Source organism: Myotis davidii, unplaced genomic scaffold (genome assembly GCF_000327345.1).
Source record: "Myotis davidii unplaced genomic scaffold, ASM32734v1 scaffold72, whole genome shotgun sequence".
NCBI classification, from domain to species: Eukaryota; Metazoa; Chordata; class Mammalia; order Chiroptera; family Vespertilionidae; genus Myotis; species Myotis davidii.
Genome location: NW_006284618.1, coordinates 3,212,257 through 3,235,225, shown reverse-complemented (window position 1 = coordinate 3,235,225; position 22,969 = coordinate 3,212,257). Strand labels below are relative to the sequence as shown.

Below are 22,969 nucleotides of genomic sequence, written 5' to 3'. Positions count from 1 at the left end.
TGTTGCCCAGGCTGAGAGCCTGCAGAATCCAGGTACCTTATAGAAACCATCTTTAAATCTGTTGTTTGTTTGTTGATGTTTTGTGCCCTGGCTGGTGTGGCTCAGTTGGTTGAGCATCATCCCATGCACCAAAAGGTCATGGTTCGATTCCTCAGGGCACATTACCCAGGTTGCAGTTTTGCCCCCTAGTCAGGGTGCATACGGGAGGCAACCAGCCGATGCGTCTCTCACATGGATGTTTCTCTCCCCCTTTCTCCCTCCCTCCACTCTCTCTGAAAAGCAGTGGGAAAAATGTCCTCTGATGAGGATTAAGAAAAAGATAATAAAAAGTTTTTTTAAAAGGAAGAAGCGTTACAGTTGGGGATTTATCTAGCCCCACTCTCTCCCGATCCTAGACTATCTCTTGTACGTTTGCTGCATCAGGGATGCACCGCCTCTGAGCCCAGAGACGCTGGATTGATGAGGATTAAGAAAAAGATAATAAAAAGTTTTTTTAAAAGGAAGAAGCGTTACAGTTGGGGATTTATCTGGCCCCACTCTCTCCCGATCCTAGACTGTCTCTTGTACGTTTGCTGCATCGGGGATGCACCGCCTCTGAGCCCAGAGACACTCCCTGGACACCCTGGCTGGGGGGACTCCAAAGAGGGGGATTCCCGACCTTCCACCACCGAGCTTCTAAGCAAGGGAACGCTCAGTAAATCAGGGGTTTACCAGGGGATTGTTCCCCGGGGAGCGGGGTGACAGTTAACTCGGTACATTGCTATCCGGGCACAGAGAGCCAGGCTCCGGGCCAGCGGGACGCGGTGCGACGGAGCCAGATTGCTGGTGGCGGGCATGACAGCAGCAGCTTCCCTTGAAGACACAGACCATCGACTCGTCACAGCTGGTTCCCACTAGACCGAGCCGCTGTACCGTGCGAAGTTAATTTTATGTGTCGTTTTAAGTAATACGCGCATGTTCCCCTCCCTTAATCACAGCGTAATTCCTGGATGGCGGCCAGACTCCCTCTTCTCTGCTCCCACCCCAGAGGCTCTGGGCCCTGCACCAAGTTTAAGTCCAGTACGGAGCACCCACACGGAGCAGCCCTAACACGTAAAATCCGGATGTTGCCATTGAACACAGAGCTGCTGCTTCGTGGGGAGCAGGATTCGCACGGTCACCTTCAGGTAGCGAAGCCCAGCATGCAGAGGCTCCACGGGGTGGGGGACATGTCGGCTTCTCTCCCAGCTCCCACCTCAGCCCCGGAGGGAGGGGCGACATGCCTGGTCCCTGCCCACCCGCACAAAGACACGCTGGGTCCCTCACCCTCCGTGTTCCGCCCTGTGCGTCCCGTCCCAGGAGACGTGTCCTTCACAGGCCAGAGCCTGGTGTTCACGGGGTCACATCCAGGGCTGAGTCTCGGAATTGAGAGGCAGTGTCCATATGCCCTTTGCTGTCTTTTCTCCTCTCCTCATTCTACCCCCTACCCCTTTGTCTCAGGGAGGGGCTGACCTGGCAGCCTGGTTGAACAGTCCTGGCTGATCCCCAGGGCAGGTGGGTGAGAGGGCCATGGGATCTGCAGACACAAAGATTTGGGGAGGGGAGAGTAGAACCTCCATCCCACCTTCCTTCCTGTGATGTCCTGGTTTATAATGAAACTAGAGGCCCAGTGCACGAAATTCACGCACAGATAGAATCCCTAGCAGCTGCCAGCTGCTGGCTGGAGGTGGGGGTGGGGCTCCCTTCCCCCAGCTGCCTGCCACCCCTGCCTCCCCCTGGTCGAACTCCTGGTCAAACTCCTGTTTGAACACCTGGTTGAGGGGACAATTTGCATATTAGGCTTTTATTATATTATAGGATGGATGTACTTGATCTTTGTCCTGTTTCTGGCACAGAGCTCCCCAGGCCCTCAGGATTTCCTTGGGAAGAGAGCAGGCGTGGCGAAGGTGAAATGGTGTGTGGTTATGCTCACCACAGGTGGCGTGGGACGGTGCCTGAGGATGGGCTGGGTGGCGACCAGGGAACCACCCTGTGACGAGAGGGTTGGAACCACAGACCTCTGGGGAGGGGAGAGGATGGAGATCGGGTCCCATCACCCCTGGCCGATGATGTCATCCATCACACCCGTGTAAGGAACCTGCCATAGAAGCACTAAGGACAGGGTTCGGAGAGCAGCATACGGGTTTGGGGGAGTGGCACTCTCAGGGAGCACGGGAGCTCTGTGCCCCTTCCCAGATGTCGCCCTGCACCCCTCTCCATCCGCTGGTCCTGAGTTACATCCTTTCATAATGAACTATGAGTAAACCGTCTCTGAGTTCGTGAAACATATGTCCCCATATGTTCATATCTAAATAACGAACAAATTAATTCCAGCAAATTAGTCAAACCCAAGGAGGGGGCTGTTGGGTCCACCGCCGATGGGTCAGAAGCCCAGGTGACAACCTGGACTTGTCTCCAGGGAGACAGTGTCCGACCAGGTTAAGCTGGCCACCCAGCCGGCGTAGAAGAACTGCTCCGCGTGTAAACCGCTCATCCCATGTCGGGAGTGACGTGTTGCAGGGGAGTCTCGAGCGCAGAGGAGACACGCAGGGGTGTCCTTCTCCCCTCCGCAGCTCGTCCTCCAACCCCACCATCCCCAGCTCCAGCGCCCGCCCGCCGACCGCGTTTCCTTAGTGGAGCACAGCCGAGGCCCAGAGGTCCTACTGGCCACTCAGGAACAGGGCAAGGCGGGCACAGTGAGGGGTGCCAGGCAGCTCTGAGCCGGGAAGCGCAGCCTCCGTGTGCTCACCACTCAGCTCCAGGGCGGGGGACTCGCTTCTCTCCCAAAGGCTGGCCAGGCTGGTGCCACGTGAGCATCCAGGACAGCTGAGAGCAATGCCTGGGCACCTTTCAACTTGCTGTTTTCCCCCGGGGGGACCTCCTCCGGCCCTCCTTCTGCGGGAAGTGTGCCACGCTGAGGGGCAGATGGAGACACGGGTGGCAGCCTGACCCGATGCCACCCAGACAGTCCTCACGTCCTCACCCGCAAGGCAGCGCAGCTGATGGCACAGAGACTCAACCAGACCTGGGCCGTGTCTGTGCACCCGACCACCATCACTTCAACTCCACTGCCTCTTGCAAGGCTGTATCTACCCATCTCTGTGGCTGCACAGAAACATATGTCCCGTGTTTAAATAACGAGCAGCAGGAAAACGCCAGGCCGCGCTGCTGCTGGCGGCTCCGCTCTGTGGAGAGATGCGAAACCCTCAGGCGGTGTGGGCTCAACACCAGAACGACGCCCGGGACCCAGCCTGTCCCCACAGCACAGCTTTCCGGGGGCTCCATCTGATGGTGGCGAGGGCTTCCAGAAGTGTCTGCCCTCAGAGAGATTCAAAGTGCACTTCCTTCACCGTGGCATCCATCAGAGCCCCGGCTCATCGCACCCCATGGGCGGTCAATCTCAGGGGGATCCCCACTGCAGGCTTCTCCGCCCTCCTGCCCACACAGGTGCGGCCCATGGCTGTGTCTGGGTTCGAGCGAGCTGCCTGGACACTAACAAGAATAAGCCGAGAGCAGGACTGGAAGGTCACAGCCCACAGGGTTCCCCGGGACACGCCCCGCTGATGGCGCAGACGGCACCTGGCACCCGCCATGGCTGTGATGCCACCCTCTCAGTGTGCCGCCCCCCCACCCATCTGCCCACCCCCCCAACACACACACAGCCCCCACAACCGCATCCTGCTCTCTAAGCTCCGGTTCTAAAATTGTTTTTTCCTGGAATAACCTTTTCATTCTGCCTCCAAATCACTCCATGCTGACAGGGCATTTAAGAACCCAATGCTGCTCGCTCCCAAAGGTATTTGCAGTGACTCCTTGGAGGAGTCCTCACCTTTTTCTGTGTGTTTAGCAATTTTACTTTCACTGGTGTCGTTATGAACTGCCACCCACTACTCTTCCTGGGCACAGGGAACCCTCTGGAGCTGGGGGCACGCACGCGCCTTTTCTGCAGACGCCGGGCTCGCTGACGCACACACACACCAGCATTCTTATTTTAACACATGTTCGCAGATGCCCTGCCGTGGAACCGCATCACGTAAACGCCGCTTTCCCCCCTGCAGGGTGTGAGCGCGTGCAGAACTGTACCTGCCATGAGCTGCCAATTAACGTTTAAGCCCCATCTCACCTGAGGAGCACGCATCCCTCTCTGGTGACAAGGCAAGGCTCTAGCTCCTTGCTTTCGGGGTTCAGGCCTCTTACCAGGGGGAGCCGGGCACCGGAGTGGAGGCCACGGGTCTGCTGCCTTTGGCCGCGTTGTCCTCTCCTGTCATGAGGATCGGTGGAGGCTCCTTTCAGCAGAAAGAGAAGAAAAGCGCCTTTTATGCTTTTATTTAAACACTTGTCTTCAATGACAGGCAACCAAGTAAAGAATAACAAGTCTCCTGCAGACAGACCTGCCTACAGTGCCCGTGAGATAATGACCTGCTCTGAACAGCACAGCCAAAGGGACCAGGCAATTAGGCTGAGAAGATGGAATTCGCGGCACAGCAGAGCGCGGGGAGTAACTCAGACACAGGCACCCTAATTATCCCGAAGGAGCCACACCGTCTGCTTTCACAGGCACGAGCCGGGCAGAGCAGCCAGAGGTGGCTCCCGGGTGCCGTAAGTTCTTGGCGGCAGACAAGCCCGCCGGATTCATCTCCAGAAACGGTGACCCAGCGGCTGGAGTCACAGTGCCACCAAAACACTACAGTCGGGGGCAGAGAAACCGAAAGCTGAGAGAGGCCCTGGTGCGGCTGGGGCTGGCCCATCCCCATCCTTGACAGCAGGAGGGAGCAATGAGCCACGACCTTGCAGAGGCTGGTTGCGCCCTTGGCCGTCCCCTCCTGGAGCTCCCAGCTGGGGTCAGAGTTCAAGAGGCAGCGCAATGTGCAGGTGGTGTGTATACAGCTGGGTTTGAAAAGCGCCGTGTTTCTGTGTCTCTATTTATAAAATAAAGAAGAGGCCGTGAACACCTAGAAGAAAATGGAGATTTCTTTTCTCTCAACTTAAAAAGAAAAAGAAGCCCAGCCGGCGTGGCTTAGTGGATGAGCGTCGACCTAGGAACCAGGAGGTCATGGTGAGAGTCCTGGTCAGGGCACATGCCCGGTCGAGGGCTGGACCCCCAGTGGGGGGAGTGCAGGAGAAGCAACTAATGATTCTCTCTCATCATTGATGTTTCTCTCCCTCTCCCTTCCTCTCTGAAACCAATAAAAATATATTTTAAAAAAGTAAAAGGAGCCGAAACCGGTTTGGCTCAGTGGATAGAGCGTCGGCCTGCGGACTCAAGGGTCCCAGGTTCAATTCCGGTCAAGGGCATGTACCTGGGTTGCAGGCACATCCCCAGTGGGAGATGTGCAGGAGGCAGCTGATCGATGTTTCTCTCTCATTGATGTTTCTAATTATCTCTCTTCCTTCCTCTCAGTAAAAAATCAATAAAATATATTTAAAAAAAAAAAGTAAAAGGAAACCCCACGTGTCTATAAGGTGAGCTAAATCTCCAACACATACACCCACCGTGCTCTGTCCAACGTGGACGACAGAGGGAGGCTGTGGCCTGTGGACACCGTCCACCCGTGAGCTGAGGACCGAGAGGGCTCATGTCATCCAGACCAAATGGCCGAGAGGAAGGACGAGCAGCCCTGGGGTGGAAAGGTGCACCCGGGAGCGTCCCTGCGTGGTCTCTGGACGGGCACACCGGGCGGGGCGTCTGCTAACGGACAGACAGGTCACCTCAGGAAGGAGGGGTCATCCATTCACACGCGCGCCTCGGGGTTGTCCTGGGTCTCCCCACGCCCCTCTGTTCTTTGCAACAAGTGACTACCCTACGGAAATGACTTGTAAGTATATGGTTGCCCCTCGGTTTGTAAGCTTCGGCGCACTCTCTCTTGGAACTTCGGGGGAGAAGAAACTGCCTTTGCTTCCCGTGATCGAACGGGGCCGAGAAGAATAATTCACAGGACAGGGAATATTCTGAAAGGGCTGCATTGAAAAATACATTAAGACCGGAGTTTGTATGACTAATCCAATTAGAAAAACGAGGGGAAAGTTTCATTATGGGGCTAATTGAACAGGCTCAACACAGTGAGGGGCTGCGGAGTAGTAGACGATCCTGCTAATTACTCGGGGAAGGACGGTGGGCCGTGATTCGTGAGGGGCGGACACTTAAATTCGGCGGCGCTGGGACTGGGAGCCGCTAATTGCCGAGGCCCTCGCTCGTCCCGAGGCCCGCGCAGGTGATGGCTTCCTGTTGGTGATAAAAAATGGCTAATCAAGGCATAACGCTCCCCTTCCACGCTGAGGTAATAAAAGTGAATTAGACACGCAGAGCAAAGTGATAAAGAAAGTAGTTAGGGCCCTAGAAAGACTGATTAATAAATGTCACCCTGGTACAGCTCGGCTCTCTCAGAGTGAAACCCTCCACCGAGGAACAAAACGTTCATTTGCACTAACATCCGGGATCCGTTCACACCAGTTGCTGGGCACTGAGATGGGCGGGAGGCCGTGGACACCGCGGTGGTGCCTGGACTGCCGCGCTGGCAGGAAAACCAGGGAACGGGGCCGTCACAGGCCCGAGGCAGAGACGGCCGAGCAAGCCAAGTGAGAGGGAGTGTGAACGATGCACTGGGCGGACCAGGGGCCTCGGCCCATCTGACAGATCCGGACAAAATAAGCCCCAGCTGTGATTTTCCAATGCAGCCACGACAGTGGGTCTCTGGGGTTCTTCACGTGACAGCAACGTGCCCCATGCATCCATGGTTGGTCCTTAAAATGCCTTTGGCAATTGGGCAAAGAGAAGGTCTAAACCAGAATGTGTTAAAAAACAAATGTGTGTTGGGTTTTCTTGAAAAGTCACTGCCAAACACTGACACGCCTTGCCCGAGGGGTGCCTGCCGCAGCCTGGCCGCTCTGCGTGCACAAGCTTCCCGTGAAATGTGGGGACAAGGACACGGGAGCGAGGGTCACACCCAGTGAGCTCTGCTCTCCCCAGCCTCTCCCACGCCATATCCTTCCTGGGGCATCCGCTGCAATTTCTGGGTGTGACCGTCCTGCACAGGGGCTGGCCAAGCATCCGTGCGCATCCCCACGTGGGAAAGCCGGTGGGAAGGGTGTGCAGCCCAGACCGGCCCGCTTCCCCCCCTCCCCCCTCCCCCCGCCAGGATTCCACGTCCCGAGACCGACCTTGTGTCCTTCGTCCCTGGCCGGGCTCTTCCTCTCCGCGCGCAGCATCAGGGCAGGAGGGCGGGGCGTGCGGACCCGGTCCCTGCTTTTCTCTGCTGGACCAAAACAGTCGTCATTAGCTTCCCCTTGGTCACGTCCGTTTGGAGAAAACTAAACAAGGGCAGCATGTGGCCTGGACGGTGGTCTCGTGGCAAGTCCCTCCAATGAGGCCCAGCTCCTCTGGTGACCCCGTCTGTGCCTGCTCGCAGCCCTACCCCCAACGCTGTCGGCCACACCTGGACCAGGCCACATGGGCTATGGGTGGAGGGGGCACGGGCTCCCTGACAAGGACAAGAGGCCAACGGGGACCAGGTTTCTTAGGCTTCCATGGCTCGTGGCCACCACTCCTGTCTGCTCATCGCTAACGTGGCCGCTGGCTTTGCCATGGGCCAGACAACCCTGCACTTCGAAGAGTAGTTCTTTAGGAGACAGAAGGAGAAACGTCAAAAAACCTGGATTCTGAACATAAAACAATTTAGGTTTCACCTTGTTCTAAAACGTCTACAGAGACCTTAAACGTTTGTGAGTGGGAGAGAGGTGCCATGAGCAATGCCGGGATTAACCACTGTTCATACCAAGAATTAGGAGAGGAGCCCAAACCATCAACCTCCCACCCACCTCACAGCCACAGCCACTGAGGAGCCCTGAGGCGCTCATGGCCCTGTAGGCCAGGACCCTGTGGAAGCCTCTGTCCAGCCCAGGAAGGTCCAGGGAGGGCCCGGCGGGAGGGACAACATGAAGACAGCGGCATCCCTTTACACACGTGTGTTCCTCTGCAAATGCACACGCACACACGGAAGTGGTGGGAAGTCGCCTCAAGGTCCCCTCCAACTCAGGCATCTGCACTTGGAGGGCAGAGGTGGGGGGAAGGGCCAAAGAGCCCATCCCACCTGCACCCCATTTTCCTCAAGACACGGCCACTATGGCCTCCTCTGACCCCCATTCTGGGGAGGAGGTTGCAGGAAGGGACTACGTAGGCTGGACCCCACGTGGGGCCCGAGCATCATGCCTCTGGAGGCGTCTGTACCAGGAACCCTCGTAGCTGCAGGCAGCGCAGAGGGGACAACTCTGGACCTGGACCGATGTCCGGTCCCCACGGGGCTGCTGCCTCTGGAAAGGCCGAAGCACACAGAGCCGACGGGCCCCCTCGTCTGTCACGTGATAGATGGGTGGACAGCAACGTTACGACCACAGCGAGGCTTGCTGCCCACTAGCTGTCACTCTGAAGACCCAGCGGACTCTCCCCAGCAGCCAGCTGGCAGGTCAGGCTGTTAAGGGGGCCCGGAGCTCAGGCTGGTGGCAAACAGACCATGTCCTCACACAGAGGCAGCACCGGCCCCAGAATCCTGAGCAGCTGTGGCCACAACCAAGAGGCACGCCTCGGGGCCTGGCCATGCCAAATACAGGTCTGATCACGACTGGCTTTGGGGAAGGTGGACAGGGAAGGTCTCCTGGAAGTCTGGGAGGGGCTGCGGGGAGGGGGAACGGGGTCCACACAGGAAATCTCTACATAGATCACCTGTCGAGTATGTATTGCCTGCTCACGGGGAGCCAGAACAGCCTGGGGTGTTTGTGGGGAGCGATCAGCTTCTTCCCTCAAAATGCATCAGGACCTGGCAAGGCTGACCCAAGGGCAGGAGAGGAGCCCTTGGGGGCAGGGGTGACAGTGGCAGGACCGTATCCCTTTGAAAAGTGGGGACAGAAAAGCCGGCTCCTTCTCTGGGGCAAGACGTAGCTTGGCGCTCTCTTGCGGCTCAGCAATTCATTGACCTCGTTCCCGTGAGAGAAGAATGCGGCGGGCTTGCCCGCGTCCAGACTCCACAGCCAGCTCTCCAGCCGTCGCCTCTTGGTCAGGGGTCCAGATCGAAGGCACCTGCTCTCTGAGAGTCTCAGAAATGAAGACGCAAAGGCACCTGCCATCCCCTGGGGTCAGGCCCCAGATCAAGGGCAGCGTGGACGGGACAGGAGGGGACGGGCCAGGAGGGGACGCGACAGGAGGGGACGGGCCAGGAGTGGTTGTGTGCCCTGGCCGCGGCGAAAGAGACCACATCCAATAAAGCACTAGGATGTGTTTAAACATTCAAAAAATGGCTTTTTAAAAATTACTGAAACAAAGAACTATGGCAGACAAGTCGAACGGTCTAACTTGTCAAACAGATGCCCGGCCGGGGGAACTCACAGGCTGTCACAGCTCGATTCCCAGTCAGAGCACGTGCCCAGGTTGCCGCTCCATCCCCGGTGTGGGGTGTGCAGGAGGCAGCCGGTCAGTGATGTTTCTAGGCCCGCAACCAAGGTACATGCCCTTGACCAGAATCGAACCTGGGACCTTTCAGTCCGCAGGCTGACACTCTATCCACTGAGCCAAACCGGTTAGGGCTATATGTTGTTGTTGTTTTTAAAAAAAGAAAAGAAAACAAGACTGAGAAATATATCAGCATCTCCTAATTGGAAGAGTGATTCTGAAATTCAACCTAATTTTAATTCAGTAATATTGACATCTCCCGCTCTCAGTTTCCTCATCTATGAAATAATCTTCTAAGTTCCTTCCCATTCTGGGATTCCATAAGTCCACAGGACACAGGGAACTGCCTGCGTACACCCCAAAGCAACACAAGACGAACACGGTGGCCTTGGAGGGCTGGTGAGAACATGCGTCCTCTAGATCCTGGTGGGGAAGGGGGCTCATTCCCAACTCAAGGACAGGGAGTAGCCCAAGGAGTAGGCAGGACAGAGGATTCACTGTTCCTGTTCTGAAAAGCTAAGCAACCTCTGACGGACTGTCTCTTTGGAACCAACCTTCTCCGAAGAATTTGTGGGAAGCCTCCCCTTAGACTGAGAGGACCCACACATGATCCGAACCACATGCCCTGGAGGCGCTGTAGCTCGGAGGGGGCACTGGGATGAGGAGTTCCTGGTTGTGGCAGACCACGGGCCCTTCCGGGAAGGGTTTACGAAGAAAATCCATGGCGACATCTGTGCACCTGGCCTCGGCCCGCAGCCAATGGAAGGCCTCCTGGGACGAGCTTGGCAAACAGGTCATTGTCGGGGGCCCGTGCTGGGGACAGAATACTCTCTGGTGACCTGTTCTTGGTGAGGCCTGGGAGGGATGTGGGGGAGGCAGGGGACAAGCCCAGAGCCACTGGGGCCCATTTCCTGTCGGCCACAATCCGGGGGCCCCATTTCTGCGTGTACATGTTCTCACCTCCAAGAACACATAACAAACACCCACCTACAGAGACGCCGTAAGGCAGTGGTTCTCAGCCTTCTGGTCCTTTAAATACAGTTCCTCATGTGGTGACCCAACCATAAAATTATTTTCGTTGCTACTTCATAACTGTCATGTTGCTACTGTCATGAATCGTAATGTAAATATCTGATCTGCAGGATGGTCTTAGGCGACCCCTGTGAAAGGGTGGTTCGACCGCCAAAGGGGTCGCGACCCACAGGTTGAGAACCGCTGCCATAAGAAGAATGGGTGGCATTTTAGTCCAGTGTCTGCCCGTAAGCACCACCTGAACATCATTTCTGCAGCCAGCAGGGCAACCTCCTCGCTCACACAAAAGGAAAACAGACGAGGTGTGCTGTGTTCCAGGTGACAAGCGAGCCTCCAGGGAGGGCTACGATTATTTGTCCATTTAAGCAGCCCTGGGCTCCTTTGAGAATCGTGATAATAAGGGAAAAATGCAATTTATGTTGGAGATAATAGAGATGACACACTCAGGCCCACTGTCTGCGGCTCTCAATGAGGCTTGAAGAATGCATTGATTTTCAGAGCCTGCCTCCTCCGCAAGAGCGGAAACACTGAGCGGACGGGGTCCTGGGGAAAGCGGCTGGAGCCTGGTCTTCATGCTGCCCGAGGGGTAAATCGCACAAGCTGCTGGTCCAGGTGCTAACAGAGGGGAGAGAGACACAGCCAGCCCCAGAGAAGCCTGAGGGGCCCGAGGGCTGGGATTGACGGGGTGCTGGGGGGGGCCTGGCCACAGCTCAGTGAGGGGAGCCCAGCACAGAGCCCAGGGCCCCTGTCCTTGGACATGGTCACTGTCCAGTCCAGCTGGGCGTGCAGGGCTAGGGGGCTTAGAGGAGGGATCCTGGGGTGTCAGGGGCACACACCATGCCCTGCTGCCGGCTGTGATGGAAGCAGGCACCAGGGGCTCAGGGACCCTCCATCTGCACCCGCCTCCCCTCACGCGCACAAAGACAAGACCATTATTATGATGATGGGTTTGTAGCGATTACAGGCTATAGATAAATGGGTTCCTCTAAATCCACTGTTTAGTTAGAACGGGAAAGAAGCTGACGCATGTATGCAAAACACAAGCAAAATGTCAGCATTGCGACTTTCTAAAGGTGACATAAAAAATAAGTCGTCTGTTATAGTAACAGCCTCTGCATACCAGGCTGCTTCGAGACGGGGACGGAAACTGCCCCAAAGTGTACGGTTCCCTGATCGGGGGTCCGCCTCCCTCCTCTGCCACCAACGGCACGTTCTTGTCTCCTGCTCCGTGGGCATGAACCCCTCCCGGGTGTGCAGGGGGCGGGGAGGGCTGTGCCTGGTCTGCCGAGGCCACAGAGGTGGCAGGTCCACAGCAGGGACAGAGTTCCCGGGGTCACCAGCCTGCACGCCTCCTGTCCCCGCGGGAGTCTGACCGTGCTCTCCCACTGCCGCTTCACTGGGCCTTGAACAAGGTCTGTCTCCACTATATTTCCTTCTAGCAATCAACCTGGTGCGCTGCCTTTTATCTCCCAGCCTCCTCAGTGAGACATTATGAAGTCTCCCCTCTCTCACCCCCAGGCTTTTCATCTCCCCCGAGTTCTCCTCGGAGCTTTAACAAACCGCTGCCTCCACAGGGGCCTAGAGTTGTTGGAATGGAAACAGCAAAGCTCGAGGCCCCACGGCCCCTGCCCCAGCGGGTGCAGACCCTGGTGGGCGCACGGACACGAATCTGCCTTTGGCCCCGAGAACTCTGCCTCAGAGCCCAGGGGTCTCCGGGGGCGCGGCCACCTGTCTTACTTGAGCAGGATTGTGGATGCAAAGCAAGGCGGCGGCATGAACAACCTCTCAGCAGCTCCGAGGAATGAGCGAGCCGATGGCGAGAGGCTGACGCTGGGGAAGGCCGACGCAGGCCTGTCGCTGAGCGGCCCTCATCCCCACCAGCTGGGCGTGGGCACTGTGATCATGAGCATCACAGCTGGTCCCCGGGCTGGAGAGAGCCTTCATGTCATGGCTGCGCGTGCGCCCCGGCCTTCCTCCAGAGGCGGCTCCTCACCCTCTCGGCCCAGGACCCCTGCTCTCGGGGTGCGAGCTTTCACTTGGAGACTGGCCTGGAGACCTTCACCCTCAGGAGCCTGCAGTCTCCACAGCCCCTGTTGCCTGGTCACACTGTGGGGCCCTGGGAGGCCTCCCGCCCCACCTCGGTTCCCCAGGTCCTCGGACCCACCCTGAGCCCGGCCTCCTCGGTGTCTGTGCTCCGGGTCGACCACCGCGGCCACACCGGCTGGCTGTCCCTCAGGCTGAACAGAACCAGCCTCCAGGAACTGTTTCCTGAGGATCAGGCACCTCCCCAGAGCCCCTAACCTCTCCAACTCAAGTGCTCAGTGACTCGGGTGCGCTCGCCCCGTGGGGACACGCTCTGCTATGTCATCGCCGAGGGGCTCCTGGCTCCCTCTTGTGTGGACGTCAGCCCAGCCGTGCAGCCTCCGCTGACCAGAGTCAATGTCACAGCATGGGGGTTCTGGGGGGCTCCTGTGAATACCCCCCCCTCCCCTCGGGGGGAAGAAGTGAGTCTGTGATGAAGGGCAGGGGCGAGCAGACCACTGTCAGAGCCGGGCGGCTGCGGCGCCGGCCACCTGGGCAGGAGCTGCGGCTGCGGTGACCGTGATGGAGGACCTGCCTGGTCCCTTTACCGGGGTCACGGTGAGAAGCCAAGCCATGCTCAGAGGTGGGGCTGGCCTGCGTTCTAAATACCAAAACGTCAAAAGTTGTAACATTTAAGTAGGTGTTCAAACCTTTCTTTCCATTTGGAAGTGCACTAAACAGAGGTCCAAAGAATGTGCCCGCAGAGCACCCTCCCCCGCGGCCCCTGCAGTCACCTCGGCCCCACCAGCCTCTATGGCAGCCGGTGTGGCCGAGCCGGCCCAGCCTCGTGACCCTGGGAAGTTCAGGTGGAGTCCCGCCCTCCAACACGACCACTTTCAAACCCACGTTGTTAAGCAAGGATCACAGATTTTTCATTTTGATTTTGAGGTTAATGAAGATTTTGCTAATCTATACTCTATACTCTATAATCATCTATAATCTATAACCTATAATCTATAAGAAGTGAGTAGAGCCTTGAACATGCTAGGAACAGCCGCGGGCAGCCTACAGCTCTTTCATAGCACTAATCGCGGAGGCCCCCTGTGTGGTCGGGGCGCAGACACCCTGAGTGCCCCGGCGGCCACTCTGGTCCCACCGCAGAGAGATGTCCGCCTCTGTGCCTGGCAACATCAGTCCTTCCCGGAGACAAAGGGTCATAACTGTCACTTCATCTTTTGGCCAAAAATATGTGCCCTGCTCTCAGCTCAGCCTGTGAGCTGTGATTGGCCGGCAGTGAGTGACTCACTGTGGCCAGGGGCACCCAAGTGAGGCCCTCTGCAGCTGAGCAGGTGACTCGTACCCATGATGACAGAGACTCTGGGACACTGACATTAAAGGGAGACCCCAAAGATGGGAAGGGACTGGGACCAGGGGTAGGGATGTCATATGGAGATGAGGAGCTGTAAGTGCCAAGTTCCAGAGCGGAGTCATCTGTGACCCAACTTTGACCCCCAGGTGCCTGGGCACAGTGAGGGTCAAGATGGGACCAGCAGGGGAGCCCAGGTCAGGTCGGGCTCAGTTAGAACCGTCACCCCTCTTCCCTACCCCACCTCCCCACCCCCCATTTGTACATTGCAAGGAGAAGTGGAAGCTGAAAAAACTTAAGGACAACGAAATATGAAATTTAACTGTAAATAATGTCATCCATAATATATGTAGCATATTATGCAGTGTTTTTACATACAGTCAAAACGACTGCATCTTATTTTCACACTGAAGAGGGTTTTCAAGGCCGCTTTCTGCTGTTACTATTCTTTCAGGGAAGAACGGGACTCGGGGGAGCGAGGGGGGGGGGTTGTGCTATTCTTAGGCACATTGTGACGACGCTAAAATTAAGTGCTGCGGCCTCAGATATCGCACTTAATACCTTAGCTACCTCAGCGTGAGTAGTCACAGCTTCGGATTTCAACCCTTCTCCAAGTACCTTTTTATATAACCTTCACTGACACATGGACGAGAAACGCACGATTAAATATATTCTGTTCTAAATTACATCATTCAATTTTATCAGAAGAGGAACATTTCTGTAAAAGAAAAAAGGGGGATTCAAGATTAAAGCCACTGTCGTGTAAAAGTGAGGTTTGTGAGGGCTGAGTTCTGGAACAGAGGTCGCGACCATTGAGTGTGGCCTGTTATGAGCGATGCCTTGAAGGGGAGCCTCACCGCAGGGCCTCTGGGTCCGGCGCATTCCCAGGACCCGGAACGTCAGGGCTCAGGCGCCCGCTTGCTCACACACACGCTGCCCGCCGTGGGACTGGGCCAGCACCCCCCAGTCTGGAGGCTCTACGCTGTCCCTGGTCCGAGTGCTGGAGACCGACCTGGGAGGAGGGAGCTGCTGTGGAGTTCGGTCTGAAACCTGGCCTGGGAGGGTCAGGCATCAGGGAGGGCGAGACAGTCGCCACCTCTCCCTCAGGGACCAGATGAGTGTCGAGTTCAGCACACACTACCTTGAAGCAAGGAAGCAATCGCTTACCCTCTGAGTTTCCATTTTCCCAACAGAATGAGAGAAATATGGCACCTTGGGCTGCCATCACAAAATGCCATGGAACGGCGGCTTAAACAACAGGCATCTATTCTTCACAGCTCTGGAGGCTGGAAGCCCCAAGATCAAGGTATTGGCACTGTGGGTTCGTGAGAGCTCCATTTCTGGGGTGCAGACACCAGCTTCTCCCTGTGCCTTCACATGGCAGAGGGGGAGAGCTCTCAGGTGTCTCCTCTTAGGACACTAATCCCATCACAGGGGCCCCACCCTCATGACCTCATCTAATCCTAGTCACCTCCAAAGGCTCCACCTCCAAGGGTCACCCCACTGGGAACTCGAGGGGTAGGGAACAAACATTCAGTCCACTGCCACAGGGGAGATTAGGCTGCGGACAGACACGAGGCATACAGTGCCACACACAGTGTCTGCCGTGGGGGTGCTCATGGGACAGGATTCCAGCAGTTACTGGGGCACAAACATCCTCAACCAGCCTCAGCCACTACGCAGGGTGAGCCTGTGGTTGAGCAAGCGGAGAGGGCCCAGCCCAGAAGGAGACCCTCCTCCCCCCAGTGTGCAAACGCGGCCCCCCAGGGCCAACTCTCTTTCTGTCCAGCACGGCCCGCTCATCCAGCTGGGTCTCCTGAAGAGCTGCGGTTGCATTTATTCTTTCCTGACAATTTTATGGGGAACACTGGGCAGTTTCCTTCAAATACTTTGGGAAAGACCATCCATTGCTCCCACAGCTTCGTCGCTCCTCAATCCATCAGACGCAGCAGTGCATTGAATCCCATCTGTACACGTGTGTGTGTCTGTTTCCTGTTTTACATCAAACTGCCCTACTGAATATTCCAGACCAGCGGTTCTCAACCTGTGGGTCGCGATCCCTTTGGCGGTCGAACGACCCTTTCACAGGGGTCGCCTAAGACCATCCTTCAGATCAGATATTTACATGATGATTCATAACAGCAGCAACATGACAGTTATGAAGTAGCAACAAAAATAATTTTATGGTTGGGTCACAACATGAGGAACTGTATTTAAAGGGCCAGAAGGTTGAGAACCACTGGTCTAGACCCTTCACGGGTCCCCGAGTCTCCCGTGTGAGTGCACACACCTCTTACAAAACGCGCCTGCATTGTCGCTGCATGGAAGAGAGGAAAGCACCCATGAAAGGTATGTGGGATCAAGTCCGCGGGCCGCCAGGAGCCTCGCTCAGTGTCTTTGGGCCTGGCACCAGGAGGGCCTCAGGGGGTGCCTCATTCAAGAGGAATAAACATCTATTTTAAGATAGATATGAATCACGATTAGTGATCAATGTGTCCTAACCTAACCCATTCGCATGACTGACGCGTCTGCCCGACGCACAGAAGTGCACGCTGGCCCACAGCGCCTTTGAGGCCTCCCGCCGCCCAGCACAGGCAGCCGCTGTTCTCCGAGGGCCTGGGTGGAGCGGCCCGGCCTTCTGCAGGCTGATCCACATGGGAATGCAGACCTCACCTCGCTGGCTTATTCCACATTTCCTGCCACAGAACTGATGGTGCAGGGCTCGTCTCTCAGTTGCTGAAATTAACTCGGACTTTTTCTTCTTTTTTTTAAGCAGCTTCTTTCAGTTATTTTTTTTTTCCAAAAGGGAAGTTAGTCCAGTCATTTGATACAAATGGCTTTAATTAGCTCAAGGCAAACATAACCTTGAACAAACACAGGCTTGGGATGGCGGCTCTGCGTGCCGGGAGGAATAGCGGTGTGTGCACGTGGGGCCTGGATGTGTCGCGTGGCATTGGGGAAGCCACCCCTCACCTGGCAGAGCAACCCCTCTACGAGGCGAGGAGACGCTGGCCTGTTGTGCACACAAATGCGGATTTTCATGGCAAGGGCAGGTGCCTCTTGTTGAAGGCTGGGGAGGAGGAGACCCCATGCACCTGAGTTCTGTTTGCTCTGCTCACCGCTACCCAGGGTGGGGGCGTGCGCAGGCTGAGAGCACACTAGGAATTTTCCAAGGAACCTGCATTTTTCATGACTACTTCCTTTAAAGGGCATTAAAAATTTAAAAGCCAAGCCTACACTCATCAAAAAGCATCTGGTAAAAAGAGACCCTTTACTTCGGAAATAACTCAAATGAAGGTTCTTGTCTGAGATTGTCCTTCCCCCAGTTCCATCGGGCCGGTGACCACGTGGGTCAGCTAGAGTCTGAATTTCCGGTGCCTAAGCCAGCACTTCCATTGTGCACTGACCTTGGACCCCCGTGCCCTTCAGTGGCACCTCACCCTCTGCAGGTTAGAGCCTTACCCCTTCCTTCCCCGTCGATATCTAGTGCCCAGGATTCTCCACTACCGGGACCCCCTCCCCAGAGCAAGCCCGGGTTGCAGCTTTAGCACTTGCTCTGTCTGGAGCAACGGTTCTCAACCTGTGGGTCGCGAACAATGAAAATACATCCTGCATATCAGGTATTTACATGACGATTCATAACAGTAGCAACATTACAGTTATGAAGTAGCAACGAAAATAATTTTATGGTTGGGGGTCACCACAACATGAGGAACTGTATTAAAGGGTCGCGGCATGAGGAAGGTGGAGAACCACTGGCTGCAGTAACTTCCCCACTGCTCCCCCAAACTGAGCTCGGACCCCTGCTCTCTGGGGCGCTGTCCATGGCTCTCTACGCTGTCCTTGCTCTGCCCTCCACTCTGTCTGCTCCTCCTCGCTGCAAGGATTGCCCTACATTCCTGGCTGACGCATCTCTCCTCCTTGGAAGATAAACTCCTGAAAGGCAGGAACCGAGTCTTCAGCATTTTGTCTCCCTTGCGCCTACCCGGCCATGGTGCTCAGTGGGGACCCACTGACCCCTTGGGCTGTAGTCACTTCCCCACCTGATGACAGTCCCCTCTGCACCTGGCTGGGCTGAGCTGTGGGCTTTTCCAACCCCCCTCCTCCGCACTGGACGTTTCTAGTTCCCGGTGTCACAGTCCCGCCCCCTGGAAGCAGGCCAGAGCCCCGCCCTCTGCAAGCCCGCCCCCAGCACTACGGAGTGCGGACCTCACTGTCCCCCTGTGCTCCACAGCGCGTCATGCATATTTCCACTCCAGCACGACACTTCTAATGACTCATTATGTGTCTGCGAGCTCCCTCAGAGCAGACGCCACGCTTCTCATCTTTAAATCTGCTCTAAACCAACTGTGTGATTGACACAAAATAGATGCTTAATAAATGTTGGATGACTGGCTAAATGTGCACATCAATGAATGATCAGCCGCCCCCTGGAAGACATCCGCAGGCCTGTCAATCGGCCCCTCCCACATGCAAAGCCATCAAACCACAGAACCAAATGGCAAATAAACACGACACTGGACACACGCTCGGCAAGAGCTGCAGCCTCAGTGGGGTTCCCCCTCCAGAGCCAGGCCCTCTGTAGCTGGGAGCCCGCCCACCTCAGTACAATCTGTCTACAGAGGCTCTGCAGGGATGTCGATCTAGAAAGTTCCAGGAAGAAAAAGAAAACCCGATCTTCCTACGGAAGGATGAGGACAGCTGAGCACTGAACGTGGTCACTTGTCCTTGAAGACACTCGTCTTTGGGCATCTGGTTGGACAGGTGGAAGGGCTGCGGCATGAAAGGTTCTAGATCCCACCTGGGACTCTGTCCTGGGCACTGCACTCACCTCACCTTCGGTTCTGCTCCTTGGTTGGTTTTTGCTTTTCTCAGCAGCCTCCCAGGGATAAAGCGAGGTGTCTGCTTACCCCACAGACGGCTGTTGGACTAATGAGTACTGAGACTAACACAGGGTGGGGGAGCTTTGCCAAGTCAGAAGCTGGGGATGAGACCTCATCCGAGGGTGCAGCCACTTGCCATCTGACCCCTACCACACACTGCCACCCCGTGGCCAGCTGCCCTTTACCCCTGAGGGTCCTCCCCTTCCTGACCACGCCCGCCCCCGTGTCCTACGCACGGCTCTGACCCTTATGACTCAGCAAGTCCACCTGAGCACACACCCCGGCCCCAGGGATAACAGAGAGGCACAGGCCAAAAGCCGAATAGAGAGCAGAGGCTCAAGATACCAGTGGCCTCAGTGATGGCAAGGGTCATAGGTCAAGTTCACTATCACTCCACCCCCACCAAGCTCCTGGTGCAGGAGGGTCTGATGAAGAAAAGAGTGATGAGTGAGGAGCAGCTATTTGCTAGGCCTACATGACCTCAGGCTACGTCCAAACGAATCCTGCCCTGTGCTGGACTCTCCCTTGCCCAGGACTCAACGAGGGAGATCCAAGAGGCCTCCGAGAGCTCTCCCCCTGGCACTCGCTCTGCCGGCATTCAACCCCATGGCCTCACGCAGGATGGAGCCACTCTGTCCTGAACTGATGGGAACCGAAGGCTGAGAGCATCTGCCTTGGGGGGCAGTGCGTCTGCTGTGCCCGCTTAGGTCTTGAGCTTCCCAGCTTCCAGCCAGCTCCCTCCACTGTCCCTCAAACACAAAACTGCCCTACGTGGCGAGGTTTGGGCCACTGGTCCTCAGGCGGAGCTGTCTTGCAGGCCCTACAGCTGCCCCTGCAGAGCACTGTGTCCGGGGAACTCGAGGGGGACAGGGGAGAAGAGGAAGAATGCCACCAGGTGCTCCACGCGGCCTCGCTCCAGGTCCCCACCGTCACCGCACCTGCCCGGGCGCGCCGCCCGCCTGATGGCAGGGCCCCTGTGGAAGGGAGTTACACGATGCTCTGCACCTCGATGCTCTCGCTGTCCTGAAAGGCGGCCTCTCTTCCGCTCTGACCCCAGCACACGCCCAGCGGGAGCCGGGCAGACACCGCCATCGCCAGCCTCGGGCGGGGTCAGTGCTGGGAGGACGGGACTTCTGACAAGAAGACGCAGGGCATGGCCGTCCAGAAGGCTCATCGGCGGCCTTAGGTAAGAGCTCTGAACGCTTGGGAAGTTCCCCGCTGTTCCCGATGCAAGCCGTGGAATCGGTGGGCAAGTTTATGAGTTGAGATAGCGGGACGCCAAGCCCCTATGACGGGAGGGGACAGCGTGGAAACGAGGGTGCCTGGCCCGCCTCACGCAGAGCAACTGGGAAACGGGTTCCGAGGTGTCACAAGGAAACAGGTCTCCTGCCGCCTGCACAGCCGCTCCACCCACTCGGGAACACAGGCCGCGTCGGAGACAAGTGAGCTGCCGAACCAAACAGCAGAGACATGCGGACAGGTTCCCTCCACGCAGCCGGCACCTAATTAGCACCGTGGAAACAAAGCCCCCTCCCTCTGCTCCGGTGACTTCTGTGCCCCATAATGCGCACGGAATTTACATCGATTCAGGGCAATCATCACAGACAATTCCAGAGATGCTTCACACACGTTTCAGTGGTTTTGACTCTGGGTGTTCTGCGTGTGCGAGTTACACACACACACGGGGCATGGCTCTGTGCGGGTCCTTTCCAATCAATGTAAATTTTAGCAGGTGATGCATCCACTGTTAATTATTCAAATTTCAAAAAAAATGTAAATGCGCGAACCGTCTGCCTGCACGCCTAAATCCAGACGCGCATCTCTCCTTCGAATGAATGAGTGTTCCCACGCTCCCGGGTGAGCTGCCTTCGATAATCATGCATTCGCAGACAAAGAAGAGTACACATGCTTTCTATTTTTCTCTGTACACAAACATGTCTTCATAAATACTTGCTTTGTACCTTTTTTTTTTAAATTCTCACTCGGGGATATTTTTCCACTGATTTTTAGGGAGAGTGGGAGAGAGAGGGAAAGACAGAAAGAAATATCGATGTGAGAGAAACACATCGATTGGTTGCCTCCTGCATGAGCCCCAACCAGAGCCTAGGCCATGGAGGAGTCTGCAGCTAAGGTACATGCTCTTGAGCGGAACTGAACCCAGGACCTTTCCGTCTACGAGCTGACGCTCTATCCACTGAGCCAAACCAGCGAGGGCACACCTTTTCCTGAAATCTAGTGATATATCTTTGGGAGCCAGGTTAGTAAAGCATGCTTCATCCTTTTTAACAATATCCATTGCAGGGTGGCCAGCATTTGCAGCGACCCCCATGGGCGGACACAAAGATCGTTTTAGCCGTTTCCTGTTATAGTTCTGTGGCCATGAGCAGCCCGGGGGTCCAAGTGAGGGTGAATCCCACCGGGGAGCGGCTGGGTTGGAGGCTGCACAGCTGGGTGCCTCCATTCAGCAAATGTTTATTAGAACCTACTATGTGCCAGGCACTATTCCTGGCCGGGGGTGGCGGTGGTATGGGAAGGATGAGGAAACCAAAGAGGTGACATCCGACCCCGTGGAACTTCCGATGGCGATAGGCAATCAGTAGGACGGCCTCCGACCTCCTCCCCCGTGTTGAAGAGACCCCTGTGCTGTCTCTCCTCTTCCGGGACTTTCATTCCTGCCTCTGCCCGCGTCCCTCCCAGGGAAGGGGGGCGGGCTGTCTCTGCCTGGCAGGTGCGCAGACCAGCAAAGCGCTGCTGTCCTTCTGACCTGTGTGGTGATCATGGCTTCGTGGCCCAGGTTTTTATTAGTAAGGGGGCAAACTGACTGTTCTGTTCTTTGGGGGCTTCTGGGCTTGTGTTGTTGTGTCAGATAAAAGCTGCCTCACTGCAAAGCATGCTCCACGAACCCCTTCACCCAATGCGAAGGGCCTGCCTCATCGCCAGGGGTGCCCGTGGGTCTGAGTCTGTTACTGGACCTGACACGCAGTCACATACGCTCACGAAGACCAAACAGCAGCCAGAGCCTGTGGCTCAGTGGCTAGATCGTCGGCCTGTGGACTAAAGGGTCGCAGGTTCGATCCCCGGCCCTGGGCGGGACTCACGCAGGAGTCAACCAGTCGATGTGTCTCTGTCAATGTTTCCCTCTGTCTCTCCCCTCCTTTCCACTCTCTCTAAAAATCAATGGGGAAATATCCTCAGGTGAGGATTCACAACTAAACAGAAAACAATGACAGACGGAAACACTGAAATATTCGAATGTAAGACCGTTACTTGGTCTTTTATACCAAGAAGAAGTTGGGGTCAGTCTCCCCCACTCCTTGCTCACTGTATCGGTGGGAGGAGAAGAGATTCCAGCCCAGGTTGGAAACATCGTGGCCTCTAAACCCAGGGTCACGTCCATGGGCTGAGGGCTCAGCCAGTCTGTGTCGGGATCCGGTCCGGGACCTGGGCCTCGGCCCCTTCGCTCTTCCTGGGGCCCCTCTGAGAGCCCCACGTCAAATGGCTCCTTCCCTAACCAGCCCGTCCTCTCGATCCAATCTCATCACACCTGGTTTTATTGCCTTTTGTGCCTGATAAGTGGTTCCCATAAAAAGAGAACGAAAATGTACATCTTAGCACTTTCGCCTCCGTCCCCGCAGACCCCTTCGGTGGAAGGCTGCAGAATTAAGAAGGGAGGTCGCGCGGCATAAATTAGACGCATCCCGGCTCCTGGCTGCAGCACCGACTTCTGAAATGTGAAGCCATGAAACCTAAACAGGGTTTCAATTTCTTCTGATGTCAAAAAACGGCAATAAAATCAAAAAGTGAGAGGGAAGCGGGGAGGAGTGGGACGCCGAGGCGGCCTCCCCCGGGAACCGCAGTAGGTGTGAATTCGTCCCCCGCGACTTACCCCAGGGCCACCTCCTGCAGCCTGTCCCGCGCCCTGACACTCACCCCGGCTGAACTGTTATTTGGGGGGAAATGACAACTTCCTACAAAACAGCTCCAGCTGCAGGGCCCGCTTTCTGAGGCCTCTCTGTGCAGACCACGCCCGGATGGGAGCCCAGGAGGGGCCCCCCCTGGAGGGGTGCTGCTCCCCCAGGGCCACCTCACTGAGGGCATCGTCCTGTGGGCCCAGCATGGCGGAGACCTGACTGTTTCTGTCCTGCACGAGTCGGCCAGAGGCAGGGGGAGCCCTGGACAGAGTCCAGGACGCGGTTGATGACCAGGGCC

The 22,969-nt window shown here is 56.4% G+C and overlaps 1 protein-coding gene across 1 annotated transcript in view; it reads right to left on the bottom strand.

Annotated features, from left to right (window-relative positions):
• Positions 1–22,969, bottom strand: part of TCERG1L (transcription elongation regulator 1 like) — a gene marked incomplete at its 3' end in the record, with an annotated part of 106,450 nt that overhangs the window by 17,579 nt on the left and 65,902 nt on the right. The window contains exons 5-6 of the mRNA XM_006754976.1: positions 7,177–7,268; positions 4,216–4,304 (exon numbers count right to left, since the gene is read on the bottom strand). Coding sequence (XP_006755039.1) covers positions 4,216–4,304; positions 7,177–7,268 — 181 coding nt within the window. The remainder of the gene's footprint in view (positions 1–4,215; positions 4,305–7,176; positions 7,269–22,969) is intronic.